A 26997-nucleotide genomic window follows, 5' to 3' on the forward strand; every position below is an offset into this window, starting at 1 on the left:
GACACTAACACTTAGTGTCAGAACTGAATAATCAGAACATAAATGTATAAATGTCGAAGCAAAATTGTAAATAAAATTGTTGAAAAACTGCTTGATACAGAATAATGTTTAGGGACATACTTACATTTTTAGGACTTGATTATAGAGTTGCTTCGCTTATAATATTGTACTTTGTTGTCCCAGGAATCAGTATACCAAAAATCAGATAAATCGGATTATTAGATCACATAAAAATTTGTTGTTAAAAAAGTAAAAAAATCAACATGTTTAAAATGGACGTACGGACATTCTGGTAATGATTATAGAGTTGCTACGCTTTCTAAATCGTACCTAACTACTACAGGAATCACCATGCAAAGTTTGAAATTAATAGGACAATTCTAACATGCCTAAATTAGCGAAAAAAGCTATCCGTTACGGACGGACGTACGGACGGACCGACCCTAATTATAGAAAAGCTTCGCTTTTAAAAAACTACACACATGTACTTTATGAATATAAAGAATATTGGTAGTAAGACTAGGCTATTTTATGTATACATATATTATACACTAAGTATCTGTACACAGGAATATGGTGGATTCAGCTTCCTTAACAATAAGAAACAAATATTTTTCTTTATACGTAACGCCTAAATACTTGTGGTATCCTAACCCTAAGTGGCTACCTTGTACCCCATTAACCAAACCTAACATAACCTAAGGTAAAAAAAATAACAAAAAAATTTGGACTATTTTTTCCAAAACTTTAAAATATATTGCTTTTAAAATCCTAAATTATAATCTATAATATGGTTGGTAATTCAAAATTAAAATTAAAACATATTTTAAAAGGTCATCTTTTTTTTGGATTTTTTCCATTATGTTGTTTGTTGGTGTTTAGTTAAATGCGCTTATTAAGTCAAACTGTTCTTAATTTTGACCAAAAATATATATAATAGGAGCTACGCCGCTTTTTATTTCAAATATCTATGTCTATGTTGCTTTGAAGTCTCTACGTAAAAGCAAGAATATTTTTCAAATTTAGATTTTTTTGTCATTTCTCTTGGGAGGGTGGTGGTACCCTCCCCCAAAATAGTTATAAACCTTGCCAGTGCCTATGAGAAGGAGAATCTGATCGGTTCAGCGGTTAGCGAGATCCTTCGGTACAAACATACAGACAAACATCCTGTTACTTTATTATTAGGATAAATGAAATGGTAAACAAGCCCATTTGACTAAAGCGCTAACACACCGCTTTACGGATAATACGAGAAAAAAAACTGCCCTTCTTTCTAATCCATTGTGCTGTCCCTGCATCCTTGCTTGGTATGGATGGTATAAAGGACAATACATTACACTCCTTGCATACAACGTGTTATATATGGCCAACAAAAACAGCTAAATTCGGACAACACAGCAAGATGACAATGAAAAAATTTAACCAACTAAACCTATTTTATATATAATATTGTTTTTTTTTTAAGCAAAGCTTTTCTATAATTAAGGTAAGTCCGTCCGTACGCAGGGAACGGATAGCTTTTTTCAATAATTTATGCATGTTAGAATTGTCCTATCGATTTCATACTTTGTATGGTGATTTCTGTAGTAGTTGTGTACAATTTAGAAGGCGTTGCAACGCTTTAATCGATACCAGAATGTTAGTACGTCCATTTTCAACAAGTTTTTATGGTCGTTGTCATCCTTGTTTTTTCAGCACTTTCGTGAATTTAGTAAAACAATAAGTTGATGTGAGCAAAAATATCAATTTCATACAACAGTACAAAAAAACACAAAAACATTTTAGAAAAAAAACATTGTTTGATCTTGGTGCAGGTACATTTAGTTAGTTTACAAACATAAAAACTTTCAGAAAATGCTCTTCTGTCTCGACATCCAAGCATTCAGTATTAGCAATGTAACATACATTAAAAGAATACAGAGCTGGATCTTTAAATGTGTAGCCGATGCCGTAGCCGTAGTCAGAGGTACAGCCACTAACCTAATAGCGATCTTTAAACCAAATTTCTAAATGTTTTAAATTTTAAATTTTTAAAAAATTAATAAAAAAAAATAATTTCAATTAGGTAGGTAATAATTATAATATATAATTGTAAATTAATTTAATTTTTAATTAAAATATTTTAAATCGAAATCTTTTAAGATCCATGTTTTATTGGCAGCACTGCCAGTGACGACGGCTACGGCTACGACTACGCCCACGACTACGGCTACGGCAACGGCTACATATTTAAAGACCCGGCTCATAATAAAACTGGGAGAAAATAATATAAATTCTACATTGCTATACCTAATATCATATCATATAGAGTACATACACACGAATACTGTCTATTTTTTATATAAATATGTAGCATTGCTAATTAAATAAATTTATTATATTATGGAGAAGAATAGATTATATAGAATACTATTTAAGTACACTTTTTTTATATGGATATAAAAATATATTGTTCTTAGCCTCTCATTCATATTTAATACAGACAAAAGTTAGAGCTTTGTATTTTGAATAAACATTTTATCACTAAAAACTGTTTTAATAAAAAATTTAAAAAATAAGGTATAGTCTTAAGGAACGTTTCGTCGTATTTTCATAGTAGCTTTTCCCCTATTTCTAGCCCATGCGGGAGGCTCTAACCCTTTGGGGCCAATTGCCTAACACTGCGAGGCAATCACCTAACCCAACTTAACCTATCAAAAGCTACTGTGAAACTACGACGAAACGCCCCTTAAGAGGCGTTGCCACGAAAGGAAATATACCCAATAAATGTTGACTTACCCTACTCCTCTCCCCAGAATCAATTCTCAATCTCCAAGAAGGCCTGCGCTCTGCGCTCTGAAATTATTCGATCTTGTAAATATGATAATCTACTACCTACCATGTCATTACATTTGTCTTGATAATTAGTTGCGCCTGTTTACAGACCAAGGAACTACCCCTATTCTCACAATTAGTATTGCTAGGCGTAGCAGCATTAACTTTTTTTTTACGTCTCTAGTATTACGAAGTGTGATCCAGACCCGATATCATATACTATGTAGATTTAAACATAATTAAAATAATTAAACATTTGACTTTTGTTATGTATGCAACTTTTAAAAAGGACACTTTAATAGTTTCTTTTTGTTAATTCTCATGTTTTACACATTGTGGAAAGCAGTATTGAACTGTAAATCATAATGGTACCCAAAGTTTTAATAATTTGATATCTCATTTTGGGGATTTTATTTCATCATGAATGGGTTGTAAAAAACCTTCAGTATCCAAACGTTTCCACCGATAAGATTTTTTATACACAAGGGGTAGTTTTGTTCATCAAGTAGTTGTGCTACACCCACCTTTTCAGAATCTGTAGGAACCAGAGTGGCAGTTGTGTTGACCGTTGTTGTAGCTGTACTTCCAGGAGGATCAGGAACCTTAGAAAATATGACATTATCCTATTATACAAAGCCAGGAATAAGGCGTGGCCAACAAGCGAAATAAATCTAAAATAATAATTGGGGAACGGATGAAACGGCCGTCAATTCTGCTAAGTGTTGCCCACCAACGACAGCTGAAAATCACGTATCGGTTTCGTGATTTTTTCCCCGAATTAATTTCGTTGTTGGTATGAACTGATACAAAGTAGAATTTTTTTGTCTGTAGCTTAAGATATCAATACCGAACTACTGAACCAATTGAGTGCTCCATTTTAAATGAAAATATAACAAAAGACACTGAATAGGTATTTTTTTTAAGAGAATTAATGAAAAAAGCAACATTTAGAAAATTAAAAAATGTTGAAGCACTTAGTAAAACTATGCTATTTTTCATCTCTTTGCGATAAAGTGTCAAGGATACTTAAGTAAAGTTCGAAAATTGACTAAAGGTTTCCTTATACTTAAATATCAAAATAAATAAAACTTGCACTCTCTCTAGAGTGTAACTGTATAACTCATAGAAATCATACTTGAAGTAGGTATGTAAGATTATTTTTTTTTATGTATAGTCTCTATAAATGAGATTTGAGTCAACCTTCATAGTAGTTCTTAATATAATATGGTTATAAAGGGGGTATTTTTTTCGCATATTTTCCGTAAAGTTGTGTTTTACCGATTAGTCAAATGCGCGTATCAAATCAAACTGTAAACATTTGTTCATAATTAAATACAGTTTGACTCAATAAGCGCATTTGACTAAATGGCAAAACACAACTTTACGGCAAAAGTGCGAAAAAAATGATCCCTTTTAAATTTCCAACTTGCGCTAATTATTCCTTGATTTCCCACAAAATATTTGCATAAAGATGCCTAGTAAGCAGTTTTATTTCTGCACAAGCACACAAAAGTGCACAAGAAATTGCGCCAGCAGTAAAGGGTTAAATAATCGAGGTTTTATAATAGAATTTAAAAAAATATCTAAAACTTAAAATTCAAGGGCTCAAATAAGTCATTTTTAGGAAGAAAAAACATTTTAGGTCGAAATAAAATTAAGAGAAAAAATTAATAAAGCCTCTATGGGTTTAAGCCATGCAAAGTTAGACCTAATCTAATAACAAGTATTTGAAATTGAGATCAAGGGGTTATGGCTGATCTACTTAGGATAGAATTAATTCTACTGCCCCTTTTTACTAATTTACCCTGAATTTGAACATTTCATATATTACAATCTTAGTAGTTCCTAGCGGCTACGCCCCTAGAGGCCTCTACAGTCACTTTAAATGAGGAGGGTGGTAATATATCTCATTTTTAATTTTATTTTCAACAGGAAAAGGGGGGAAAAATTGCAGGAACTATGAGAAGCTACATTGTAAAGGAGAAGCACATCGTTTCACCGTTTATAGAGATACAAACTGACACACAGACAAACAAACTTACACACATCCTGATACTTTTCATATCAGTTACTCCCTGATTTTTGCATACCTCTAGGTAAATAGGACATTCTTTTTTTAGCACAACCTTAAATACTGTCACGTTGGTATCTTACACAAAGACAATTTTTAACGTAGCTTTTCAGGTAATACAGTCACAGCGGAACCGCCATATTTTGCTGGAGCCGCTATTTTCGTTCAAATACGGCTCTGGCTCAGCCAAAAACAGACATTTTACTAATTATAATTTTGTAACTCTGTTGTGTCGTGTGTAAATGCCCCTTTTAAGTTTTTCAAGTACATTTTTATTAAAAATTGAACTTTTAAAACCTTCAAAAGTCAGAAATATAGCATGGTGATTCCTGTAGTAAATTAGAAAGAGTAGAAACTCAATAATCGTTACCAGAATATCCGTGCGTCCATTTTAAGATATTTCTTATTTTACTTTTTTTTAAATTTCAGGTGATAATTATCCTATATATCTGGTTTTTAAAATACTGATTCTTAGGACAACAAAGTAAAATATTATAAGGAAAGCATCTCTATAATCAAGTCTTAAAAACGTAAGTATGTCCTTTAAACAACTTCTTGTATTTAACAGTTTTGCAACAAGTTCACGCACAATTTTGTTTAAACTTTGTTCTGACACTCTACAAGTACTGATGATGTTCGTTTGTCCTACCGTTTCAGAGCTTTGCATTTATCGATGATGTCATCCATGTTATAAGATAAAATTCAGTTAGAAATGACAATTTCAAATTTTATATTGTTAACTTAATCTAAAAATATCAATGATCATTCTATCTATGCCCCAAAAAAAAAAAATTAGTTTTTCCATTTAAAAGATAATTTAAAAGCATGCATTTGACACTTGAAATATATTTTTTTACAGACAATGGCAAAATATTTTAGGTAATATTTTTGACATTTTTAAAACTGGAAAGATAGTTATTTTGACATTTAGCATAAATTTTGTATTTTAACGCAGGTTTAGTTTTAAGCTGTGGCGTACACAACAATTCGCCAGGAGGGTTTAAAACATTAGGGAGTGATATGATAATCCTATTCATCTGATTTTTTGAATACTAATTTCTATTACAACAAGGTATAAATTAATAAGCAAGGCACCTCTATAATCAAGTCCTAAAATGTAAGAATGTTCTTAAATAGTATCCTCTATTTAAGCAATTTTAAAACAAAACTCCTTACAATTTTGTAAGACTTGTACACTATTCTGCTTATTCAGTTCTGACACTCTACAAGTGTTATTGTTTGTTTGTCCTACCGTTACTGTGCAGGCTAAATGAATTATAAACCCAAGAAATTGATCCCAATTGTGACAGAAACAAAAAATTAACAAAGTTTTAATATATTTGTGATAGGTAATATTAAAGTTTAATGATGTTATACATATAAGCCCATAATAGAATCTAATTTTTTGTATTATATAATATACTAGAATGCACAGAGAAGAAAGAAGTATATATAGATCAAACTATAAAACCTTCAGGAAGGTAGGGTACATTGAACTGTAAATAACACTGGAAATAAAATTTTATAAATACTTTATCTTATTTGATAACTCAAAAACTTTGGGTACTTTTATTTGTGAATTTTCTTATTAGTATCCAAACTTTTCAACTAATAATTTTGGTCTAATCTTGTGTATCATCATGGGGGATGCATATAAATTTATCCGTCGTCCATTTTCTTATCCCTGTATCCCTGGCATGGAGTACATAAAATATGGATAACAAATGAACTATAAAGTTTCTCACAAATTTGGGCTAAAACTTCTCCCAGGAGTTGCAACAATTCACCTAAAACTACAGAGAATCGACGATAAAACCAAGTTGTCTAGTTGTCGGCAATGGCTAGCCATAGCAAAAACTTATCATAATTAAATCTATTTAAAAAGTCTTTTTAAAAATGGGATAAATTTCAATATTTTTTAACCTAATAATAGTATGTTCTTGTAATGAATGAGTTCAAGTAAAACATGTTTAAATATCTGTTTTGGAAGGGAAAAATAATTTAGGATTTGGCAACCATTATGTCCCAACTGAAAATCTATCTGAACTCCATGCACACTGCAAATGGAACAGCAGGTTATAACATGTTCGATGTCTTATAAAATAACAGCAAAATTTCTGTAAATCGAAGAATTGATAGTGTTGGCACAGTGTCATAAGACTGTGGAAACCGCATTGAAAGATGCACTTTTCCATCCAGGTATATTGCTAGAGGTTAGATAATCATATCATTCAATAATATCAATATGTATTTATTTATTACGTTAGTATTAGTAATTTATACTACAGTAGGACAAAATTCTAGGACCATTTCTCTTGGGAGGGTGTTGGTACCCTCCCCAAAAATAGTTATAAACCTTCCCGGGACCTATGTGAAGCTACCTTGTTAAGGAGAACCCGATCGGTTTAGCGGTTATCAAGATCCTTCGGTTCAAACCAATTAACAAACATCCAGACAGACATCGTTCTACTTTGTATTATAGATAAGATTTTTGATGAAGGGAATAATTTTTGAGAATTATGAATTATCATGATCAAAATCACTTCACTGGAAAAATTCGAAAAAACAAACAAAGTATACGTGAACAATTAAAATGTAATTTACCAGTAAGCTTTGTCTAGGTAGGCTTATGCATTTCTTAAATGCCATTTACTTGTTTGAATGATTATACATTCATTTTTACAATAAAATATCATTGAAAAACTAATCTGGAATTCGCAATAACTCTGTAGCGTGTTAAACATGTTAATGTTTATATTGAAAACATTACCCCTATGAAAAGAAACAAAAATATAAGCCATATATCATTGAAAATGACTTTTGGTGCTCAGAAGGGTACACTCTTCCTGATTTTATCTCAGATTAATTTTCATTTTCATTAGGCTAATAAGTATATCAGTTCTAAATGTTAGTTAACAAGGATGACAACATCCATAAAAGCGAAGCTCTGAAACGGTAGGACAAACGGACATTAACACTTGTATAGTGTCAGAACTGAATAATCAGAATATAAATGAATAAGAGTCAAAGCAAAATTGTGAGTAAATTTGTTGAAAAACTTCTGGATACAGGATAATGTTTACGGACATACTTACATTTTTAGGACTTGATTATTAGGAGTTGCTTAGCTTATAATATTGTACTTTGTTGTCCCAGGAATCAATATACAAAAGTTCAGAACAATCGGATAATTAGATCACTTAATTTTTTTTATGAAAAAAGTAAAATATCAACATGTTTAAAATGGACGTACGGCCATTCTGGTAATGATAATAGAGTTGCTACGCTTTCTAAATCCTACCTAGCTACCACAGGAATCACAATGCAAAGTTTGAAATCGATAGGACAATTCTAGTATGCCTAAGATAACGAAAAAAGCTATCCGTCTCGGATGGACCGACCCTAATTATAGAAAAGCTTCGCTTTTAAAAATTCTTTAACTCAAGTTCCCATTCTTTACATTGCAATCATTGCCAATTATATTGTCATACATCACGGAGAAATAAATAGGTAGATGAAAAGCAGCTTTTAACATGGATCTAAAGGGATAAGACAATGGTCAATAAATTGTTGTACAACCCCAATGATGATACACAAAATTACCCCTTCTGTAGATAACAGTTAGTGGTTGAAATGTTTAGACAGTCAACTTGATACCAACCAATCAAAACTCATTAAAAGTCCCCAGAGTTGTTATGTCAATAAAACTTTGGGGACTATTGTAATAAGCAGCCCAATGTCCCCTCCCTCCCTGATGTAAAGCATATCAATAATAAGCTTTATTATTACTATTATTATTTATCAAGTTATTAGTGTAGTTATAGAAAAGAAATATTGTATTAGGATAAGAAGTGTGTTATTAAACGAATAAAGATTAGTTTCAATGAAAAATAATGATTTACATTGTTAATGTTTACATTAATAAGAACCCCAATAGAAATGTTTACCTTTGACTTTTAAACGTCATGGCTTAAATTCGCAAACGGAAGCTCTTTATAGTGCCTATAAAAAATGATGTCACTCAATAAAAATAACCAATGATAGGCCGATACACAAGACTAAATTACCAATGGCAAGCCAGTATACATTTTAATTGACCAATGGTAGGCCAGTATGACGATATTTTCTATTGACACTATAAAAAGCTTCTCAGAAACGTACATGTCTATTTCTATATTGAGAGTGACAACTTATCCTTTTATCTGAGCAGACATTAATTACTTGTAATGTCGTCATTAATGCAATGTAAGTACAACTATAAGAAATTCAGAGCATTGTAAACATAGTTTATTGTCCTTTTGATCAAGAGTACATCCCACATAGTATACGGTATTTACAAAAGTTTAGGAAATAAAGGTTAAAATAACTTGATTGGATGGTACAATATGGAGCTGTAAAAAAATGGCGGCGCAACCGCAGACACTGCCGAGAAAAGGCAAAAAAAATCGGCGGGAAACGGCGGTTTTCGGCGGTTGCGCCGCCGTTTCTTCACAGTTCCATATTGTACCCTTATAAAGCAACTGCCATGCAAAATGTCAGACCTGTAACTCTTTTTTTAGTTGAGTTTTACTTTTAGTTTGGTTACAAAAAGTGTCACTTTCGCCCCCCCCCCCCCTTTCTATTAGTATTTAACAAATGTTTCAAGGGGTTCCACGACAAACGCAGGAGTCCCAAACGTCGGAGTGGACAAACGCAAGAGTGTTAGAATATTAATTTAAGTATTTCTATACAGGTTAGGTTAGGTTAAGATATGAATATACAAATAAGCCCCCCCGCAGGGGTTAGGCATTAAAAAAACCTAAAAAACGGTTTAAAATAGGTTAGGTTAGGTTAAGGGTCCACTCCTGCGTTTGTCCACTCCGACGTTTGGGACTCCTGCGTTTGTCGTAGGACCTCTTTTTCATTGCGAAAAACTCAAGGGAGTAGGTATACCTATACTTCTTTTCAACAAATATATCTGTTATATTTTAAGGTTTCGTGACATTTTTCTTTATTAACATTGATTTCTTACTAGTGTTGATACCTATTAATAAAAATTCAATCCCAAGAAAGTTTACCAATATTTTATACCACTGAATTTTGTATTACTTTGTTATAAGTACTAGTGACTGCGCCCTTAGTATCAGGGGTAAAGTTTTGCAGAATAATAGCCAAAACCTTTCCAAGAATGAAATCTAAAGACAAAACAGCCTAAAACCATCCCAGCTCCTAAGTGAAGCGCTCCTAAAAAGAGGAAGTCAAATAGTTCAGTAGTTACTGAGATCTTAAGCTTCAGACAAAAAACTCTACTACTTTATTTAATAGGATATGAAACTACTGTCAATAACAATTGGCAATTTTTTTTATATTTTTCTGAAGATAAATCTACCTACCTGTCTGAACCTAGCATATTAAACCTGCTATTATTTCCTACCTGATCTGAGTTGGAGTGATGTGCCAGATTCTGTAGTTCCGTGGTGCGCTGCGCATTCTCCTGCTGCTGTTTCTTCTTCACCAGCTGCTCGGCTGATTTCAAATCTTCCAGTGTTACTCCCTAAAACAAAGACGACATTTAATCAGCTGTTGTTTTTGGCGCCATTTTTTGTAAATAAATACTGTTCGTGTATTTGTATTTATATCTTTTAATAGTTAATAGGCAGGGAGGGAGAGGACATTGAACTGTAAATTATACTGGTATCCAAAGTTTTATATATTTTTTTCTCTCATTCGTTGGCTTTTAACTCAATCTAGATTGGTTTGTTCAACTTGGCTGTGAGTAAGCAATAATTTAAATTTAAGGACAATTTTCCCATTCTTTTCGAGTATCTAAAATACAATAAGCTGAATATCTCATAAAATGCTATACAAAATTGTTTGTACTTTTCAGGGAAGCTTAAAATGTATTGCAGGAGTTTCAGGCTAAGTTTTTATCTCCCCCCAAATACCCTAGAGACAAGGGGTGAAGCAACTATCCTTAAAAATAATTAAATGTTTGTATAGAAGTGTAGGTAGGTAGATGTGTGGTATTGAATTGTCCATGTAACAACTTTCTTTCTCCCCAGAGATTTAAAGACACAAGGTGGGTGCTAAGAACAATGACATGCTTCAGGATTGCAATTGATTTTTAGTAACTCGTAAACATTGAGATATACATTAAGAGGTTTAGGAGTGCCTAGTCTAGAACAGGTAATAAAGGTGAGGAGGGTTAAGTTACTGGTCAATAAATAGTTTTAAGTGGTCAAAAAATAGAAAGGATTTACAAAAACGGAGGGTGGGGGGGGGGGGAAGACAAATTAAAATATTGAATTAGGCTAGGTATAAACTCGCAAAATATATTAATCGTGGTTTTAAGAGAAGTTTTGCAGTGTGATGTGATGCTACTTAAATTGAAAGACCTTCGAAGTAGCCTCTAAGAGAAATAGAAATGGAATACTAAATTTAAACTTTTCAGTCCATTACGCTGCTTTATATTTAATTCAGTTTCAATCTTTTCCGTTCCCAGTCCTGAGTGTTAACATTTCTCAATCTCTTTAAATACAAAAAGTATGTATATAACTAAATATTTAATTCAAATCATTGTTGCATTGAACTTGTTGCAAAACATTTTAAATACAGAATACTGTTTAAGGACATACTGACATTTTTTGGACTTAATTATAGAGATGCTCCGCTTATAATATTGTAGGTACCTTATTGTAATAGAAATTAGTACTCCAAAAATTAGATCAATCGGATGATAATATCACATAAAAAACTGTTGTTAAAAAAGTAAAAAAGCAACTTGTTTAAAATGGACGTACGGAAATTCTGAGCTCGATCTTTAAATCGTTTATAGGTGATTTAAACCGGGGCGATTCATTTGGCGCACCATCAAATTATTAATATCAATCTTTAAATCGAATTTGCATGGGCGATTTGAATCGGGCAGTGGCGCGGGCCCGGCGCGGCAATGGCACTCACCGAGTGGCATTGCCGGTTTAAATCGGGGTGAATCATGCACTGAGCCCCAACGAAAGACCCATTGCATATGTAATAAATGGATATTTTTTTAATTACTTTAATATTTTATTGCAAAACTATCGTGAAAACATTTTTATAGTTATTTTTAAAATAAATTATATATTAATGTTTTATATAAAATACCATACTGACACGGTATTTTATATAAAATACCTTACTGGCACTGCTTAAGTAATAAAGTTGTACTGGCGCGGATTGATATTTTAGTGAGTGCGCAAGCGATTTAACAACACCGCGCCGAAAATCTTTTAAAAATCAGGTGCGCTGTGGCTTACCACCAGCGCGCCTACGGTTCACCTCTGAATCGCCCCGATTCAGCGCGGCATAAAAACGATTTAAAGATCAAGCTCTGGTAACGATTATAGATTTGCTACACTTTCTAAATCGTACCTAGATACTAGAGGAATCATCATGCAAAGCAGGGTGTCGGAGCCGTATAATTTTGATGCGGCTCCGGCTCCAGCTCCGGCTCCTACCTTAAAATTAATATATAAATTTTTTTTCATTATTGAATTTGATAAAATAAAATAGATATTATAAAATATTTTGCTTTTATTTGATTAAAGCTAAATAAAAGTAGAAGGATGTGTGTCTATTTGTTAAGTAACAATAATTTTCCAGTTTATTACATGGAAATAGACCATTGCCAAATTATTTATAATATTACTTTAAAAAATCATTTTTAGCTAATCCGGAGCCGGAGCCATTTTAACGAAAAATACGGCTCCGGATCCGGCTCCGGCTACACCAAAAATGTTGCTGCTCCCGGCTCCGAAACACTGATGCAAAGTTTGAAATAGATAGGACAATTCTAACACGCTTTTAATAATCCTTATCCTCATATAATAATAGTAACAAGTTATCTTTCTATAAGGATTTTTGCAACCACTGCAGTGGACTCAAATGGTTCTTCTTTACAGAGAAGCTTGTTGGTCGAAGAAAGGATTACCATTTTATTTACCTACTAAGTATACTCTTACTACTTTAGATTAGTTAGTTTGTTAAAGCTTTGCTACTTCTGGAATTCAATATTTTGTTAAAAAATAAAATACTGAGTTTTAAATAGAAAATATATATTTAATGAAAGGATATTGATCTAAAGATAGAATTGAATTTAAAAGGTTTCTACAATTTATAAAATCTGAATTCAGCTCGAGTTAGAAACAACCTTTAGAATAGATAATCTTAGTCTTTGTTTTAGAAACAAGATTAAATTAAAGATTAGGTAAATTTTCATCAGCAAAGCTATTCTAAATAAGGAGGGATACCAAAAACCGGCTGAAAACGGCTGTGATTTGAAAAGATTATGATGTGTAGATAGGGCTTAAGATGAATTTGATCTGAAAATAGCAGAACAGTGGTTAAACAGCTAAGCCACCAGCCGTTAACCGATACTTTTCAAACTTTTGTTCGATTTAGAAAAAAATAGACCTACCAAGAAATACTCATGCCAAGTTTCAGATAAACGACAGATAAAAAAAAAAGTAAGTTTCATAAAAGGGCGATTTAAAAAAAACTAATTTTTATATGAAATAGTAACTTTTTATAAGATGTCAATTTTTTAAAGTATAATATATTAAATGTTGAAAGTTTGAGGTCTAACTATACTGTTTATGGACTGAGAAAAGAACTTGGAATTTCTCTTCCAGTATTAAAGGATATGACATGTTTGTTTTTCATTTTCAGCAGTTGAAAAATGATAGGATTTATCGATCTATTGTATTTCATTTTAAGAATTTAAGTTATTTAATTCTAAATATTAAAGTAATGATTGTAAGCAAAAACTAGTAAAATACAAATGATATCCCTATATTTGGCACTAGCGGCTACGCCCCTAGAGGCCTCTAGTAGCATTTAAATGTTTTTTTTTTATTTTAAATATCTAATTTAAGAAATAATTTGTCTATGGTCAATCAGCTGTTAAATAATAAATTCATGTATCTACGCAGCGCAACTACGCTACGTAGAGACATTCATATGCTAGCGACACTATGCGGCAGGAATATTTCATTTTTTTTCGATTTTATTGTGATTTCTCTTGGGAGGGTTGTGGTACCCTCCCCCAAAATAGTTATAAACTTTCCCAGGACCTATGAGAATTTACCCTGTTAAGGAGAACCCGATCGGTTCAGTGGTTAGCGAGATCCTTCGGTACAGACACACCAGACACACAGATACACACACAGACAAACAAACATCCTGTTACTTTAGTATAAGGTGGAAAAAAAATTCTTCATGTCCCCTATCCATACTATGCCTGTTTCCCTATTCTATGTGCATAATTCTACCATTCAGACCAGAATTATAATCATTCTCATACAGACAAAACTTCTAATTTTAACACACAGTGGCCCTATTATAAAATATGCTCAGTCTAATAGCAGGATTCCTAATTTTGGTTTGAAGCAAAATATCTCGGAAATAGTTAATCGAGTGTTTTTTTTATGAATTATATACCTATTAAATATAACTTAGGATAGTATTAGTCTATTATCTTGACCCATTAACCCATAACATAGACACTAAAAGCTGGGATCGCAAGGTCCAATAAACTATTAGTCAAAATAACTTTTTCTTTTATTTCAATGGTTAATATTTAGATTTTGATTAGGTATTCTTCTTGTCTACTAGAACCATAGAGAAGCGTGACATTGGATAAACCTGTGTTGACCTCCTTGTCTCCCTGACCCTCTTGGCATGTGCCTTGTACTGAATATTACCTGTGATGACCTCCTTGTCTTCCTGACCCTCTTGGCATGTGCCTTGTACTTAATCTTACCTGTGATGACCTCCTTGTCTCCCTGACCCTCTTGGCATGTACCTTGTACTGAATCTTACCTGTGTTGACCTCCTTGTCTCCCTGACCCTCTTGGCATGTACCTTGTACTGAATCTTACCTGTGTTGACCTCCTTGTCTCCCTTACCCTCTTGGCATGTACCTTGTACTGAATCTTACCTGTGTTGACCTCCTTGTCTCCCTTACCCTCTTGGCATGTGCCTTGCACTGAATCTTACCTGTGTTGACCTCCTTGTCTCCCTGCCCCTCTTGGCATGTGCCTTGTACTGAATCTTACCTGTGTTGACCTCCATGTCTCCCTGACCCTCTTGGCATGTACCTTGTACTGAATCTTACCTGTGTTGACTTCCTTGTCTCCCTGACCCTCTTGTCATGTGCCTTGTACTGAATCTTACCTGTGTTGACCTCCTTGTCTCCCTGACCCTCTTGGCATGCGCCTTGCGCTGAATCTCGTGTTCCTCGTCACGCACAGGCGGCACGAAGGATCTAAAATATAAGAAAACATGTTATTTCAAGAATGATTTATCCGCTATCATAAGAATTTTTTTTTAAATTTCCCATTCTAATTTAAGACATGAAAAAGATAATTAGAATTTTAATCGATTTTGTTCTTTAAGCTGCCCTTGAAATCATAGCAAGTTTTTATCCAAAATCTTAAAATTTATAACAAATTTTTACATTTCTCAAAATCACATAAAATCTGCAAATTTTTTTGATGAGAAAAAATCCCAAGTTTAAGATCCCAATAAGTATAAATAAATAATGAAATAAAAAGAAAAATCTAGCGCAAAACTAGGATAAAAAGCAAACCAAACTAGGTCACAATGTCATGAGGTTGAAACTAAAAAAAACTACAAAATGTCACACAAATCTGGGTTAAGAGGAGAACACACAATTTCTTACCTCTAACTTCCGGAAAGCTAGATATAATAATTTAGATCATTTTTTAACAAAATATAACAAATATTGTTTTACACATAACATTGAATTACAATCCAACAATATTAAGAAGTGATTTTTTTCCGGAACAGTTTAAATATTTTCCTGCCTTCCCCAAAAGGCTATGGGCAAAGCATCTAGAACCTAAATAGGAAAAACAGACATCAATAACAGCAAGTAGCTCAATTTAAAAACATTCTTCTCAAAATACAGGAGAGTTTTTTTCTTTATCTATTTTGAATTATTTTTAAGGTAGGCAGTGCGAAATGGCCTGTTTAAAAATACATCTATCAAGTAAAATAGAATGGTAAAATAAAAATAAACTGATATACTAAGATCAATAAAAAAACATCCGATTTATCTGAAGTTGAACAACCTCCTAGTTCAGGTTAAACATTATTTCCAATAGAAAAACAAAAAAAGTAGATAAAGATTTACAGAATCAATTTGGATGTTGTTGTTGGAAGTGTATTACAGGTTTCTAGAGTGTAAAAATTCAAAAATAATAACAGCAAAACATATAGATAGCCAATGTATAAACTGTTATGTAATACAGATGAATTTACTCCTACAGGAACCAGTTTTGTTAGAAGAAAATGCAAAAACAAAAAAGTGCATTAAACTCCTTGGCTTGTAGAGTATCTTATTTCCTTTTGGTAATGTTCCAGAGGTTAGAATTGAAAAAGCTGGATATTACAGTACTGTCGTATCTAGAACATCAAAAAAATTTCTTCAGCAAAACATGGCGAATTATCTAACTATAAAAGAAACAGGATGTTTTTCTGTCTGTGTGTTCCGAAAGCCTTTCTAACAGCTGAACTGATATGATTCTCCCGAACATCTTATGGTTCCTGTGAAAGTTCAAAACTAATATGGAGGGGGGTATTTACCCTCACAAGAGGAATTGCTCTAGAAAAAAAAAATAATATTTTTTTCTTTATTATTAAACTAAATTTGAAAATGGGGGAGGGTCTACTCGCTTCCCCCTTAGACGCCTCTGTGAGCGTAGGTGCTTGTAAGAGTAATAGAGGAAAGTAAAATGAATATGAAAGCAGCTGCCTGAGAAAAATCCGCAAGTCTTGGCTGAAAGTCTTTTCTTATCCCTTTCTTAAAATGTGTGGTATTGACATATTTCTTGGCAGTAAATTCTTAACAATTTTCAAACATAAATCTTGTATTTTATTATTTTTTTTACACACTTTTCATCAACTAAAAAATATTGGCATCCACATTCGCAGTTTTCTATCAAGCAGCAGCGTTTCGCGTAAATATGGATAATGACAAAATATTTTTTAAAATCTGAGCAGCAGCCATCTATTTTAATGAATCGCAGCCAAATTTTTTTTGTCCAGCTTTGATATATATATTATACCAACAAACAATCATTATTTTTTTACACACGAATTTCGCAAGATATAAAAATATTAATGTTTTAGCCAGCATAAATGCCTAGGTATATACTTATACTTTGCTTTCAAAATTGTTTTAATTTCTTATTTGAAGGTTGCATGTGTCTTGAAGAGGTAAATATTGTATTTTCTGGCTGTAGAACACAAAATGCACATAATTGCTAAATGAAACCATAGAATATTCACATTGAGAATAAAAGGGCTACCTATTTAAGTAATATAAACGGTTTCAGAGTAAAATCTTGGAAAAAGCCAAATTTCTTTTACAATCTTAGAGACTAGCCCCTTGCATCGGAGCCTTCAAAGGGGTAAGCAGAGAGAAGAAAAATAGCCTAGAACCTCACAGCTTAAAACCATCCTAGGACCTTCCCCGATGGAGAACTCAATCAGCTCTAAATTTTCAATATTTTATTTTTCATTAAAAAAAATTTTTTCTACTTTATATAAAAGGATATTGGCCAAAAAAAAGTATAAATAGATCTTTTTTAAACATGTACTGACCAAAAAAAAGTTGTCTTTATATATTCAATGGATAAAATGCAAGTCAAAGAAAGAAATAGATAAAAGTAAAACAAAAGAGATTTGCATGCAAATATCTAGAGGTATCAGCCATGGATTAAAGGATTATCCATTTTATAATAGTACTTTATTATTACAGTGCTTAATTAGAATAACTATCCTTATAATAAAGTAACAGGATGTCTCTTTGTTTGTTTGTCTGTATGTTTGTACCAGAGGATCTCGCTAACCGACAAACTGATCGGCTTCTCCTTAACAGAGTAGCTTCTCATAGGTCCCGGAAAGGTTTATTACTATTTTGGGGAAGGTTATTACCATCCTCCCAAGAAAAATCACAAAAAAATTTCAGGATAGGAAATTAAATGTTATTTTTAAATCTAAATTAATGAAATTAAAAAATCTAGCTTAACCAGCTATCCCTCTGATGCCTTGGATTAAGCCTTTTCTTTAAAGAAGGTATGCAAAATATTTGCAAACTAAACATTATTTGCATTTATGATATTAATAAAAAGCACTAAGGATATTATTACACTGAAGATATTGTATATTCTATGTATGCCAAGGTTTAAGTTCCTTTCAAACAGAGTGAGGGTTGGACCAAAGCAACCTAACCTTTTTCTATCATCTTAAATATTTAATTATAATTGGTAATTTCCTTTGAAGAATTATTTAGAGAAAAATCTGAATTTTAAATTTAAGTCTTGATTACTTTTTCCTATTAACTTATAATCATTTTATTACTCGGAGAAATTTTTTCCTAGTTAAATATCTATTTTCAGATTAGGGTTGGGCCTGATTTTTCATGCCGGAAACCGGATATCCAGCATTATAAATCAGCCGGATATCCGGATAAAAAATATCCAATGCAACCCTAATTACGATTATTCCCATTTTAAAAGGATAAAAATAGGTGATTTTCAAAAAGATTTTGTAGAACAAAATTAGAACCACATTCGAAACATATTCATTTAGCAAACTAGTTAAAAACATCTACAAATCATGGAATACTCTTCAAAAATTCAGCCAAAAGCTACCACTGAACTAGGAAATTTTGTGTCACACATATAGTAAAAAATACTGCCTTATTCCCATTAGGACCCTAAATTTTGACAATATAATACTGGAATAAATTGAAATAAAGAGTTATGTGGAAATATAAACCATTTATTCATATTTACAGTGGGGTGGAGATTAGCAATTTATGTAAATCCTAATTTCCAACTCAAATAGAGCTTTGTTTGGGACATTTTATTACTCTTGATTAGTCTAACCAATGCAAATCTTCAGTGAAGAAGGGGGTGTGTACATGTAGAGGACCTTTCTGACTTTTCATGTGAAAATTGGCTGTTTGAAAGTTTAATTTCAGATATTTATAAATCATTCAAAATATGAACTGTGTTTTTAGAATGGATCAGCTTCTTTCTAAAATCAAAGTATCATTTGATCTCATGGGAAAGTTTGTTAATAATTGTAATGTCTATCTTCCCTTTTAAATAATTTTCGCACCATGGTGCCCCACTGTGGTGTTGTGTAAAATATTCCAGACAGGTTTCAACACTCTTCAACAAAACATTCTCTCATAACCCGGAGAAATTTCATCTTTTCCCACAAAGATAAACAAAAAAATTTACTTTTCTCCTCTGAACAAGAAAAGCTTCAAATATATAGGCAAATCTTTTTTTTTATTAAGATGTTTTGAAAAAAACTTAATACCTAGGTGATAATAAAATAATCCAAAATTGCAACATATTCTAAAACTTTCAACATATTTAGATACAATAGAAAATAAGATGGCAGGTAGTTTTTTCTTGTGCCTAAACCTGCGGTGCCCTAACCCTAACTGGCAGGTCTGCCTAGTACCCAATTAAAAACAAAAGCTACCCTGCCCCTTTCCTTATTTCCAACTTAAATCTTTAAAAAGGGGGGGGGGGGGGTCAGTGATTAACAAGGCACTTTGAAGGAAAATCCATAATTTTATGAAACACAGCATTGCACTAGTTCATTGCAAAAACTATTTTTAATCAAGTTTAGATCAACTAAGGGATTTAATATGAGAAACTGATGCAAGCAAAAGGATCAGGATTGGAGCGTGCACAGATATTAAATGGGCGGTGAGTGGGCATCTAGAAGTTCTTCAGGGAAACACCCCCCACCCCCTTATTCTCTGTGCACAAAAGGGATAAACCAGAAATCCTAGTTAATGGATACTGCAACGGTTTATAGTGTTATTGTATAACTTTATATTATCTAATGCCCTTATGAAAGATCTTATAAATAGAACTGAAAGAATGACATTTCTTAGGTTATATAATCAAATGAAAATGATCAAATGACCTATCCATACTTTAAGAATAGAAGTTATACTTATGACAAAATCTTGGGGAAGTACTAAAACAATAGTAATAATGAATAAAAACAGGGGAATTGAAGTCATCAATCTATGTTGCTGATATAGACATCATTTATTAGTCAACATGTTCCTTAATGGTCAGGGGAGGGGAGTTTATTTGGGGGTGTCGTTATATAAGCCAGCTGGGAGCAACATTTTATCTTGGTATGCGAGAATCTCTCATAATGTCCACGCATTCTAAATCCATTAAAGCAGTTATTTGAACTGAGGAAATGAAAACTTTGTCTTCTTTATTTAATGGTGCTTGGCAGTTTATGGCAAACATACCATGATTGTAGAGCAGCTGCACTACTAGCAATATGGCATACAAGTTGGGCAATGAATTTAATCTGGAGCACTCAGCCCAGACTTGTGTATAACACTTTTTGTCCAATAAGAGCAAGAATTGGTTTTATACTTTGCAGAGAACCAAATCGAATTTACACTTCTTACAAAAACAACAGCAAGTCACGGACAAGTATAAAGATTCAAAGAACCATAATTTTTAAAAAGGTTAATTTTTTAGCCTATTTTCCATAAAGTTGTGTGTAACCATTTAGTCAAATGCGCTTATTAAGTCAAACTGTTTCTAATTTTGGTCAAATGTATATGTATGTATATGATATGGTCAAAACTAAGAAAAGTTTGACTTAATAAGCGCATTTGACTAAACGCTAACACACAACTTTATAGAAAATACCCGAAATAAATTAACCTCTTTTTGTTAGAATCTTCCATTATTATATCAAGTTAACCATTATTTAACTTTAAGCGCAATTTGGATAGTGAGAGTACCTACCTAATTAAGCAGTATCTACCAATTCTGGATATTATTATATCTTACAAAAATAAATTTAAGTTTTTATCCGTGTTTTTGCATTTAGTCTGTAAATTGTACATTGATTTATTTTTGTCTAGCATCTAATCAAACATAAAAAAACATCTAACAACATGAAAACAGCAAGATAATTGGACACAACCAAGTCATTAAAGGTTGTTTACAATAAAAAAAGAATGCTTTAACAATGTCTATTCCGAAAAGTTAAAACTTTTGGTAAACACAAAGAATAATTGCCAAAATAAGAAATAACAAGCTGTAAGGCTGAAAAAGAAGGAAAATGGGAAACAAAATAAAAGCCTCAAAGGTCAAATACTTACTAAACAAGAAGTCCTTTATTTCTGTTTAGTCTTAAGAATACTATAAGATAAATCTTTTAATGAAAAATCTTCTAATGATAAAAGAAATTAGGTAAGCGGTTCTTTCCCTCAAAGTGTCTACAAAGCACAAGAACCCCCCCCCCCCCTCCTTTATTTTTGATACCTAGTAAAATTGAAAAAAAACACGAAACTACCCCCTCCCTTTTATTTACAATGTACATAAAAGCAAGGTGGGTGTTTCAGTTCTCAACTTAAAAATTTGAGGGAAACCGTCGAATTTTAAGATTTTTCTCATAGTAAACCCAGGTGGCTTAAAATATCAGGGCTAAGAACAAATATTAAAATATTTTAAAAATAAATAGTAGAAACGACAGAGTTGCACATATTCAAATAAGAGAAGGAGTAGGTAATCCAGTTCAATTAAGAAAGTATTCTACTATTTAGTTGTCCAAATCCATGAGTCGGATCTTTAAATGTGTAGCCGTTGCCGTAGCTGTAGCCGTTGCCGTAGTCAAGTCATAGCCGTAGTCGTAGCCGTCGCCACTGCCAGTGCTGCCAATAAAACATGGATTTTTAAATGTCTGAAGTTTTTACGTATTATTATTATCTTTTTCTTTATATTTTTACTGAAAATTTAAAAAGTGGTTGTGATTTAAAGATGGCATATAGCCGTGGCCACGCGTAGCCAATTTGATTTAAAGATCGCTATTGAGTTAGTGGCTGTACCTTTGGCAGCGGCAACAACAACGGCTACCATTTAAAGATCCAGCTCTGGTAATAAAAAAAGGGGGACTACAAACATTGAAAAAGGAAGTTATGAAAACTCACTGCAAACACACCGGGTACCCACTTGAAGAAAGTCTTGAACATATTAGTCAGGCCTGTATTTTCGGCCGCCGTTCCGTTGGGCGACATAATCGCCGACGGCGGGGTCAGGCTGGAAGTGGAAGAGGCGGTGGGCGTGGTCGAGGCGGGGGATATAGAGAGAGTGGAGTGGGATGGGGAGGAATCGGTGGGCGACATAAGGTGAACTTCAGAAGATAACCTTGTTAATAAAAACAGCTGTATAATAGTCTATTACAGCAAGGACGCCCAAGCTTTTTTGAGGAACGTAATCTTATGTACACCCCCTTTAGACGTCTAAGTATTACATTTTACCATATTACAAAGTCAATATATTTTACTGTAACCGTAAACAAGCTAAATAAGCTTGTAAAAAAACAAAATAATTATATTGACCGAATTTGGAGTAAAAACAAAACAACGCAGACAATTAGATATCCTAAAAAGTATTAAAAAGTATTGCAATATCTGTTTTTATCTTTCTATGTTTTCCAGTAGATTTGCCACCAGTCAGATCAGGTTGCTTGCCAAACCACAAACAACATTAATCTCAATTTATAGGCATTAGGTATATTTTATACTTTAGTTATATAATTCAGACAGGAAAAAATAATCTAATATCATTAATAAAAATCCTTATATATAAAAGTATTAGTGTTTGTCTGTCTAACCGCTTTTTTAAAATTAAGTTTTTCATATGTCCAGGGAAGTTTGGAAGAGGGTGCCACCACCCTCCTCCCATCGCCCCTAGAAAAAAAATAAGCGCCCCCCAAATTTGTTTTACTTTTTCTTTATCAAACTAAAAAACAAAGGAGTGGGCCCTGGGGGGGTGGTGCCTTCACCTAAAGTGCTCCTAGAGGCTTCTTGGGGGGGGGGGGGGGCGTAGCCGCTAGTAGTTAAATAATATAACTGTCATCTGTTCAAAATCAGATTTTGAATTTTAAATTCTCTCCTAAACTTATACCTATAGATTAAATATTTTATTACCGAGATCTTAATGTAAAATATAAACATATACAGAAGGACATCCTACCACATCTGATCAGTGTATTTGAATAAAAAAGTTCCAACAACAAAAACAACACGGCATCACTGTTTTGCTTACCTTCTGACTTGGGCAGATAGTGACTTGTCAACCCTGTTTCTTGGCAACACCTCGGGGCTAGACTTCCCATAGTCGTCAGTTAAACGTTTCCTAAACATTTCAAAATTGTTAGGCAATGTTTATAAAGTTTGTGTTCAGACATATCAACAAAAGATACCTTATATTTGGTTAGCTAGATTTAAATTTAAAATCTCGTCATCTCGGGGTTAAAAAAACTGGTTTTATAGTTTTATAATTGTGCATTTTTATATCCGCGTAAAGCTGAGCTGGATTCTTAAAAAAAACTTTTGCCTCACTACAAATTCTTTGCCTTACTAAAATTAGTGGGGCTCACTAAAAATTTAGAGGGGATAATGTTGCCTCACTAAAATAGTGAGGCAGTGAGCAAATTTTTTTTTTAAAGAATTCACCTTTGTTTATAATAAAATGCGATAAATAAATATTATCTTTTTAATTTCTTTATTAGTAATAACTAATAATAAATACCTAGTATTAAGTTTTTAGATTACTTTTTAGCAGCAATGAATTAGCATAATAAGATGGAAACTACCCGTAATGATATTATGTTTATTTTCAAACTCTCAGGACTGCTATAGGGAGAAAACTGTATAAAAAGGGGTATAAAAACAGTTTAAAATTTAAGAGGGAAATTTTACTCAAAATGTATTACAAGATAAATAACTATTTGTTAAATAAAAATTAAATGTCCCTATTTAATTCTGAAACGTGTGTTTTTAAAATAAACACATGTACGTATTCTAAATAAACTCTCATCAAAATTCATCTAATAAACATAAACTTTGACTAAATATGCTAATTTTCAGTTTATATATCTCTCTCTGTTTCCCTTTTAGCAAATTTCAAACTTTTAAGATAACTTTACATTGAAAATCCTTCAGGGGTGTATTTAATTTTATCCCCCCTCCCACATACTCTTTTAGTTTTTTTTCACCAGGGAACGGGAGAAAATGGTAAAAATGTTTTCAGTTTTCTTATTTTTTACCCCCTCCCCCCTTTAGCAAGGTAAATTTTGCAGAACATACACCCCTGAAATCCTTATATTTAAAGAAGTAAGGATTATTTGACTGTGGCTTCAAATTTCTGTAATTTCTGAACCAATTGAATACACTATTTAAGGTTAACTTCACATAGGTCCCAGGATAGTTTTAGGCCATTAATTTTAGGGTAAAAAGCTCCTAATGTTAGGGGCGCATCTACTAATTTAGAGTACAATATGTAAATAAAAAATTATGTATTTTCAATTTGTGAAACGACACAGGGATCCTAAGGGATAAGACAATTGATGATAAATTCATGATCCTCTCATGCTTATAAACAATTAACCCATCTGTAGATTTGAAATATTGGTTGAAAACACTACTATTTTGAGCCAACCAATCAACTTTGGGCACCAGTGTAATTTATTCCAATATCTCCTCCTTCTCTGGAAAGAACAGCATTCATTTTTCTTAGGTATAATAAACGAAATACGATAGGGTTAGTCCACATAGAGCTTTAAACATTAATACTTTCATAGAAAATAAAAATAAAAACAATTTGAACTCAAGTTTTTTAACCATATTAACTTATTCGTTGATAAAAACTTTAGTAAATATTATTGAATTTTGATTTGTAAATACTTTGTAACCAATATTATCTACAGTAGAGGTAATTGTGTTCATCATCATTGGGGATATTTATCAACATAGTGTCATTTGTCTTAACCCTGAAGATCCCTGATGGTCAACCCATCGACCCAATTTGACCAGCGTCAATTTGTGAACAGAAAGATGAAAGAGTTTTGTTTGATATTTTGTGTCAACTGAACAAACGAACAATACTAAATATATAAATATATTTGAACCCCATTTAGCACCAAATTTGAAAATGTATTTTGTTTCAGGTATAAAGAAATATTTAAACTGACTGAAATAAGATTTTATGAAATTAATATTTTCCCTGAAATGATTGAGGGGGATGGGAAGGACCACTTCTCAGCCATGCTGAAAAATCATGTACAACATCTTATAACAGACAATTTTCCACGGATATTATAATTTCCTTATCCATGGAATTGAAAGAGAAAAGATGAATGCAAATATCAGGTACAACCCAGGAATAAGGTATAGCCAACAAGCGAAATAGATCTAAAATAATATTTGCGGGGCAGATAAAAAGGTTGCCAATTCTTCTATTTGTTCCCCCCCCCCTTTTATCGACAGATGAAAATCACGTATAGGTTTCGTGATTTTTTTTCGAACTAATTTAGTTCTTGGTATAGGCCGAGTACAACTTCCAGGTATTTTTTGGTATTTTTTTTATAGACGCGTTCGTCTTGGGAGGGTGGACGTAACCTCCCTCAAAATAGTCAAAAACCTTTAAGAAACTTGACTCTTACCCCTCAGCAATCAACAGTAAATTGAAAACTTTATAAAAAAAAATTATTAGGACCTATCAAACTGAAACCAAAATGTCTTTTTCCTGTATAAAATACAGAAAATCAACAAAATATCCATAAAATTGGAAATGGCAGATAAAAAGGAAACATATATTTTGTTATAAAAAAATACCAATGCCCCCACCCCCTCCCATTTTAGAAAATGAATTCACACAAAAAAATGAATGCATTCTGTACAAGATCTAAAACTGTAATACACACGGTAAAAAAAATAAATTTACAACTATTTTTGCGTTTATAAACAAATTTAGTTAGTAAGGTTTCAAGCATATAAGTACAGGCAACTATATTTCCAATGTTAATTACAGACAAACTAAAGAGATGTCTAGCAGATAGAGATAATTATAGAGATGATATATTTAAAAAACAATTAGTAGAACTTACTTCACTATCAAACGCTTTTGTTAAATCTAAAATACATGAATGAAAAAAATTCCTTCATTAGGTATTTCTTTCATAGAAACACTTATTACTTAGTTCTACTAGTCGTTTTAAATATATAGGTAATCAAGGACGTCCAATGGAGGGGGGAGGGGGGGGGGGGTGTAGAAAGGTGTAACCACCCAAAAATACAAATTTTGAGTGTCTGCAGGAGATAAATTAGATTATCCATACCCCAACATAATCCTACCCTCCCCCCCCCATACACACAAAAAAAAAGAAGCTTGGACGTCCTTGCAGGTAATTCTTTTCTATATAGAAAAAAAACATAAAAACTAAAATTTCACCGGGTATCATCATGCAGAGTTAGTTCTGTTAGTTTCTGGGCTGCTCCATCCGCACTTCGACTAGACACACCAAGTTCAAGTCAGGGACATTCTCTCATTTCAAGGCAAATCAAAAATTTTAAAAACTCGGATTCAATAAATCAAATGTAAGTTATTAAAAGCAACATCAATAACGATGTTTAAATGTATTTAAAAGGTTTAGTGATTTTTTTATAATTATCAAATTATTATTAGTTCGAAAAGTTAGTTCATTAAAGGAAAGAAAACTAAAACATTAGCAAATCGGATAATAATTAACACTCAATTCAATGGGTGATATTTCAAACAACTTGCGGCAATTCAATTAAATTTTTTTCTCGTTTTTGCAATCTTTTAAAATTGAGATATTAAGGATTATGGTTAGATATTGAAAGCACACAGAAAGCTAAACATTAAATATGGCTGTCAAAAAAGTGTAACAACAGGTTATTTCATGAATAATTTTGTTACTTGAATTTAAATTTAATGACACTTACTAAAAAATATTTTGAGGGCATTTTCAAGTTATAGGGAAAAGTCGCTCCTCAATGTATCATTTGGATAATTAAAATGGAGATTTCTCTTTATTTCGATTTTACATCAATTTGTGTGAGAATTGAAATCCTCCATTTCAATTGAACATACTAAATTTCATTTTTCTTTGATCCAATTTCAAAATATTTTCTTAAATATAAATGGGAGAAAAACAAGGATTGAATTTGGTAATAGAAAGCAGTGTTTTTATTCGCT

The 26997-nt window shown here is 32.4% G+C and overlaps 1 protein-coding gene across 11 annotated transcripts in view; it reads right to left on the bottom strand.

Annotated features, from left to right (window-relative positions):
* Positions 1-26997, bottom strand: part of Mbs (Myosin binding subunit) — a 152749-nt gene that overhangs the window by 85485 nt on the left and 40267 nt on the right. For 7 of the 11 annotated variants that reach the window (XM_080160175.1, XM_080160180.1, XM_080160179.1 and 4 more), the window contains 7 exons: positions 26230-26289; positions 23044-23133; positions 21946-22140; positions 15077-15167; positions 10299-10418; positions 3339-3416; positions 2779-2835 (listed from right to left, as the gene is read on the bottom strand). In XM_080160175.1, coding sequence (XP_080016301.1) covers positions 2779-2835; positions 3339-3416; positions 10299-10418; positions 15077-15167; positions 21946-22140; positions 23044-23133; positions 26230-26289 — 691 coding nt within the window. The remainder of the gene's footprint in view (positions 1-2778; positions 2836-3338; positions 3417-10298; positions 10419-15076; positions 15168-21945; positions 22141-23043; positions 23134-26229; positions 26290-26997) is intronic. The other 4 variants (XR_013879468.1, XM_080160178.1, XM_080160181.1 and 1 more) reach the window with 3 other exon arrangements.

This window comes from Acartia tonsa, chromosome 5 (assembly GCF_053477335.1).
Source record: "Acartia tonsa isolate MP-2025a chromosome 5, ASM5347733v1, whole genome shotgun sequence".
Lineage (NCBI taxonomy): Eukaryota > Metazoa > Arthropoda > Copepoda > Calanoida > Acartiidae > Acartia > Acartia tonsa.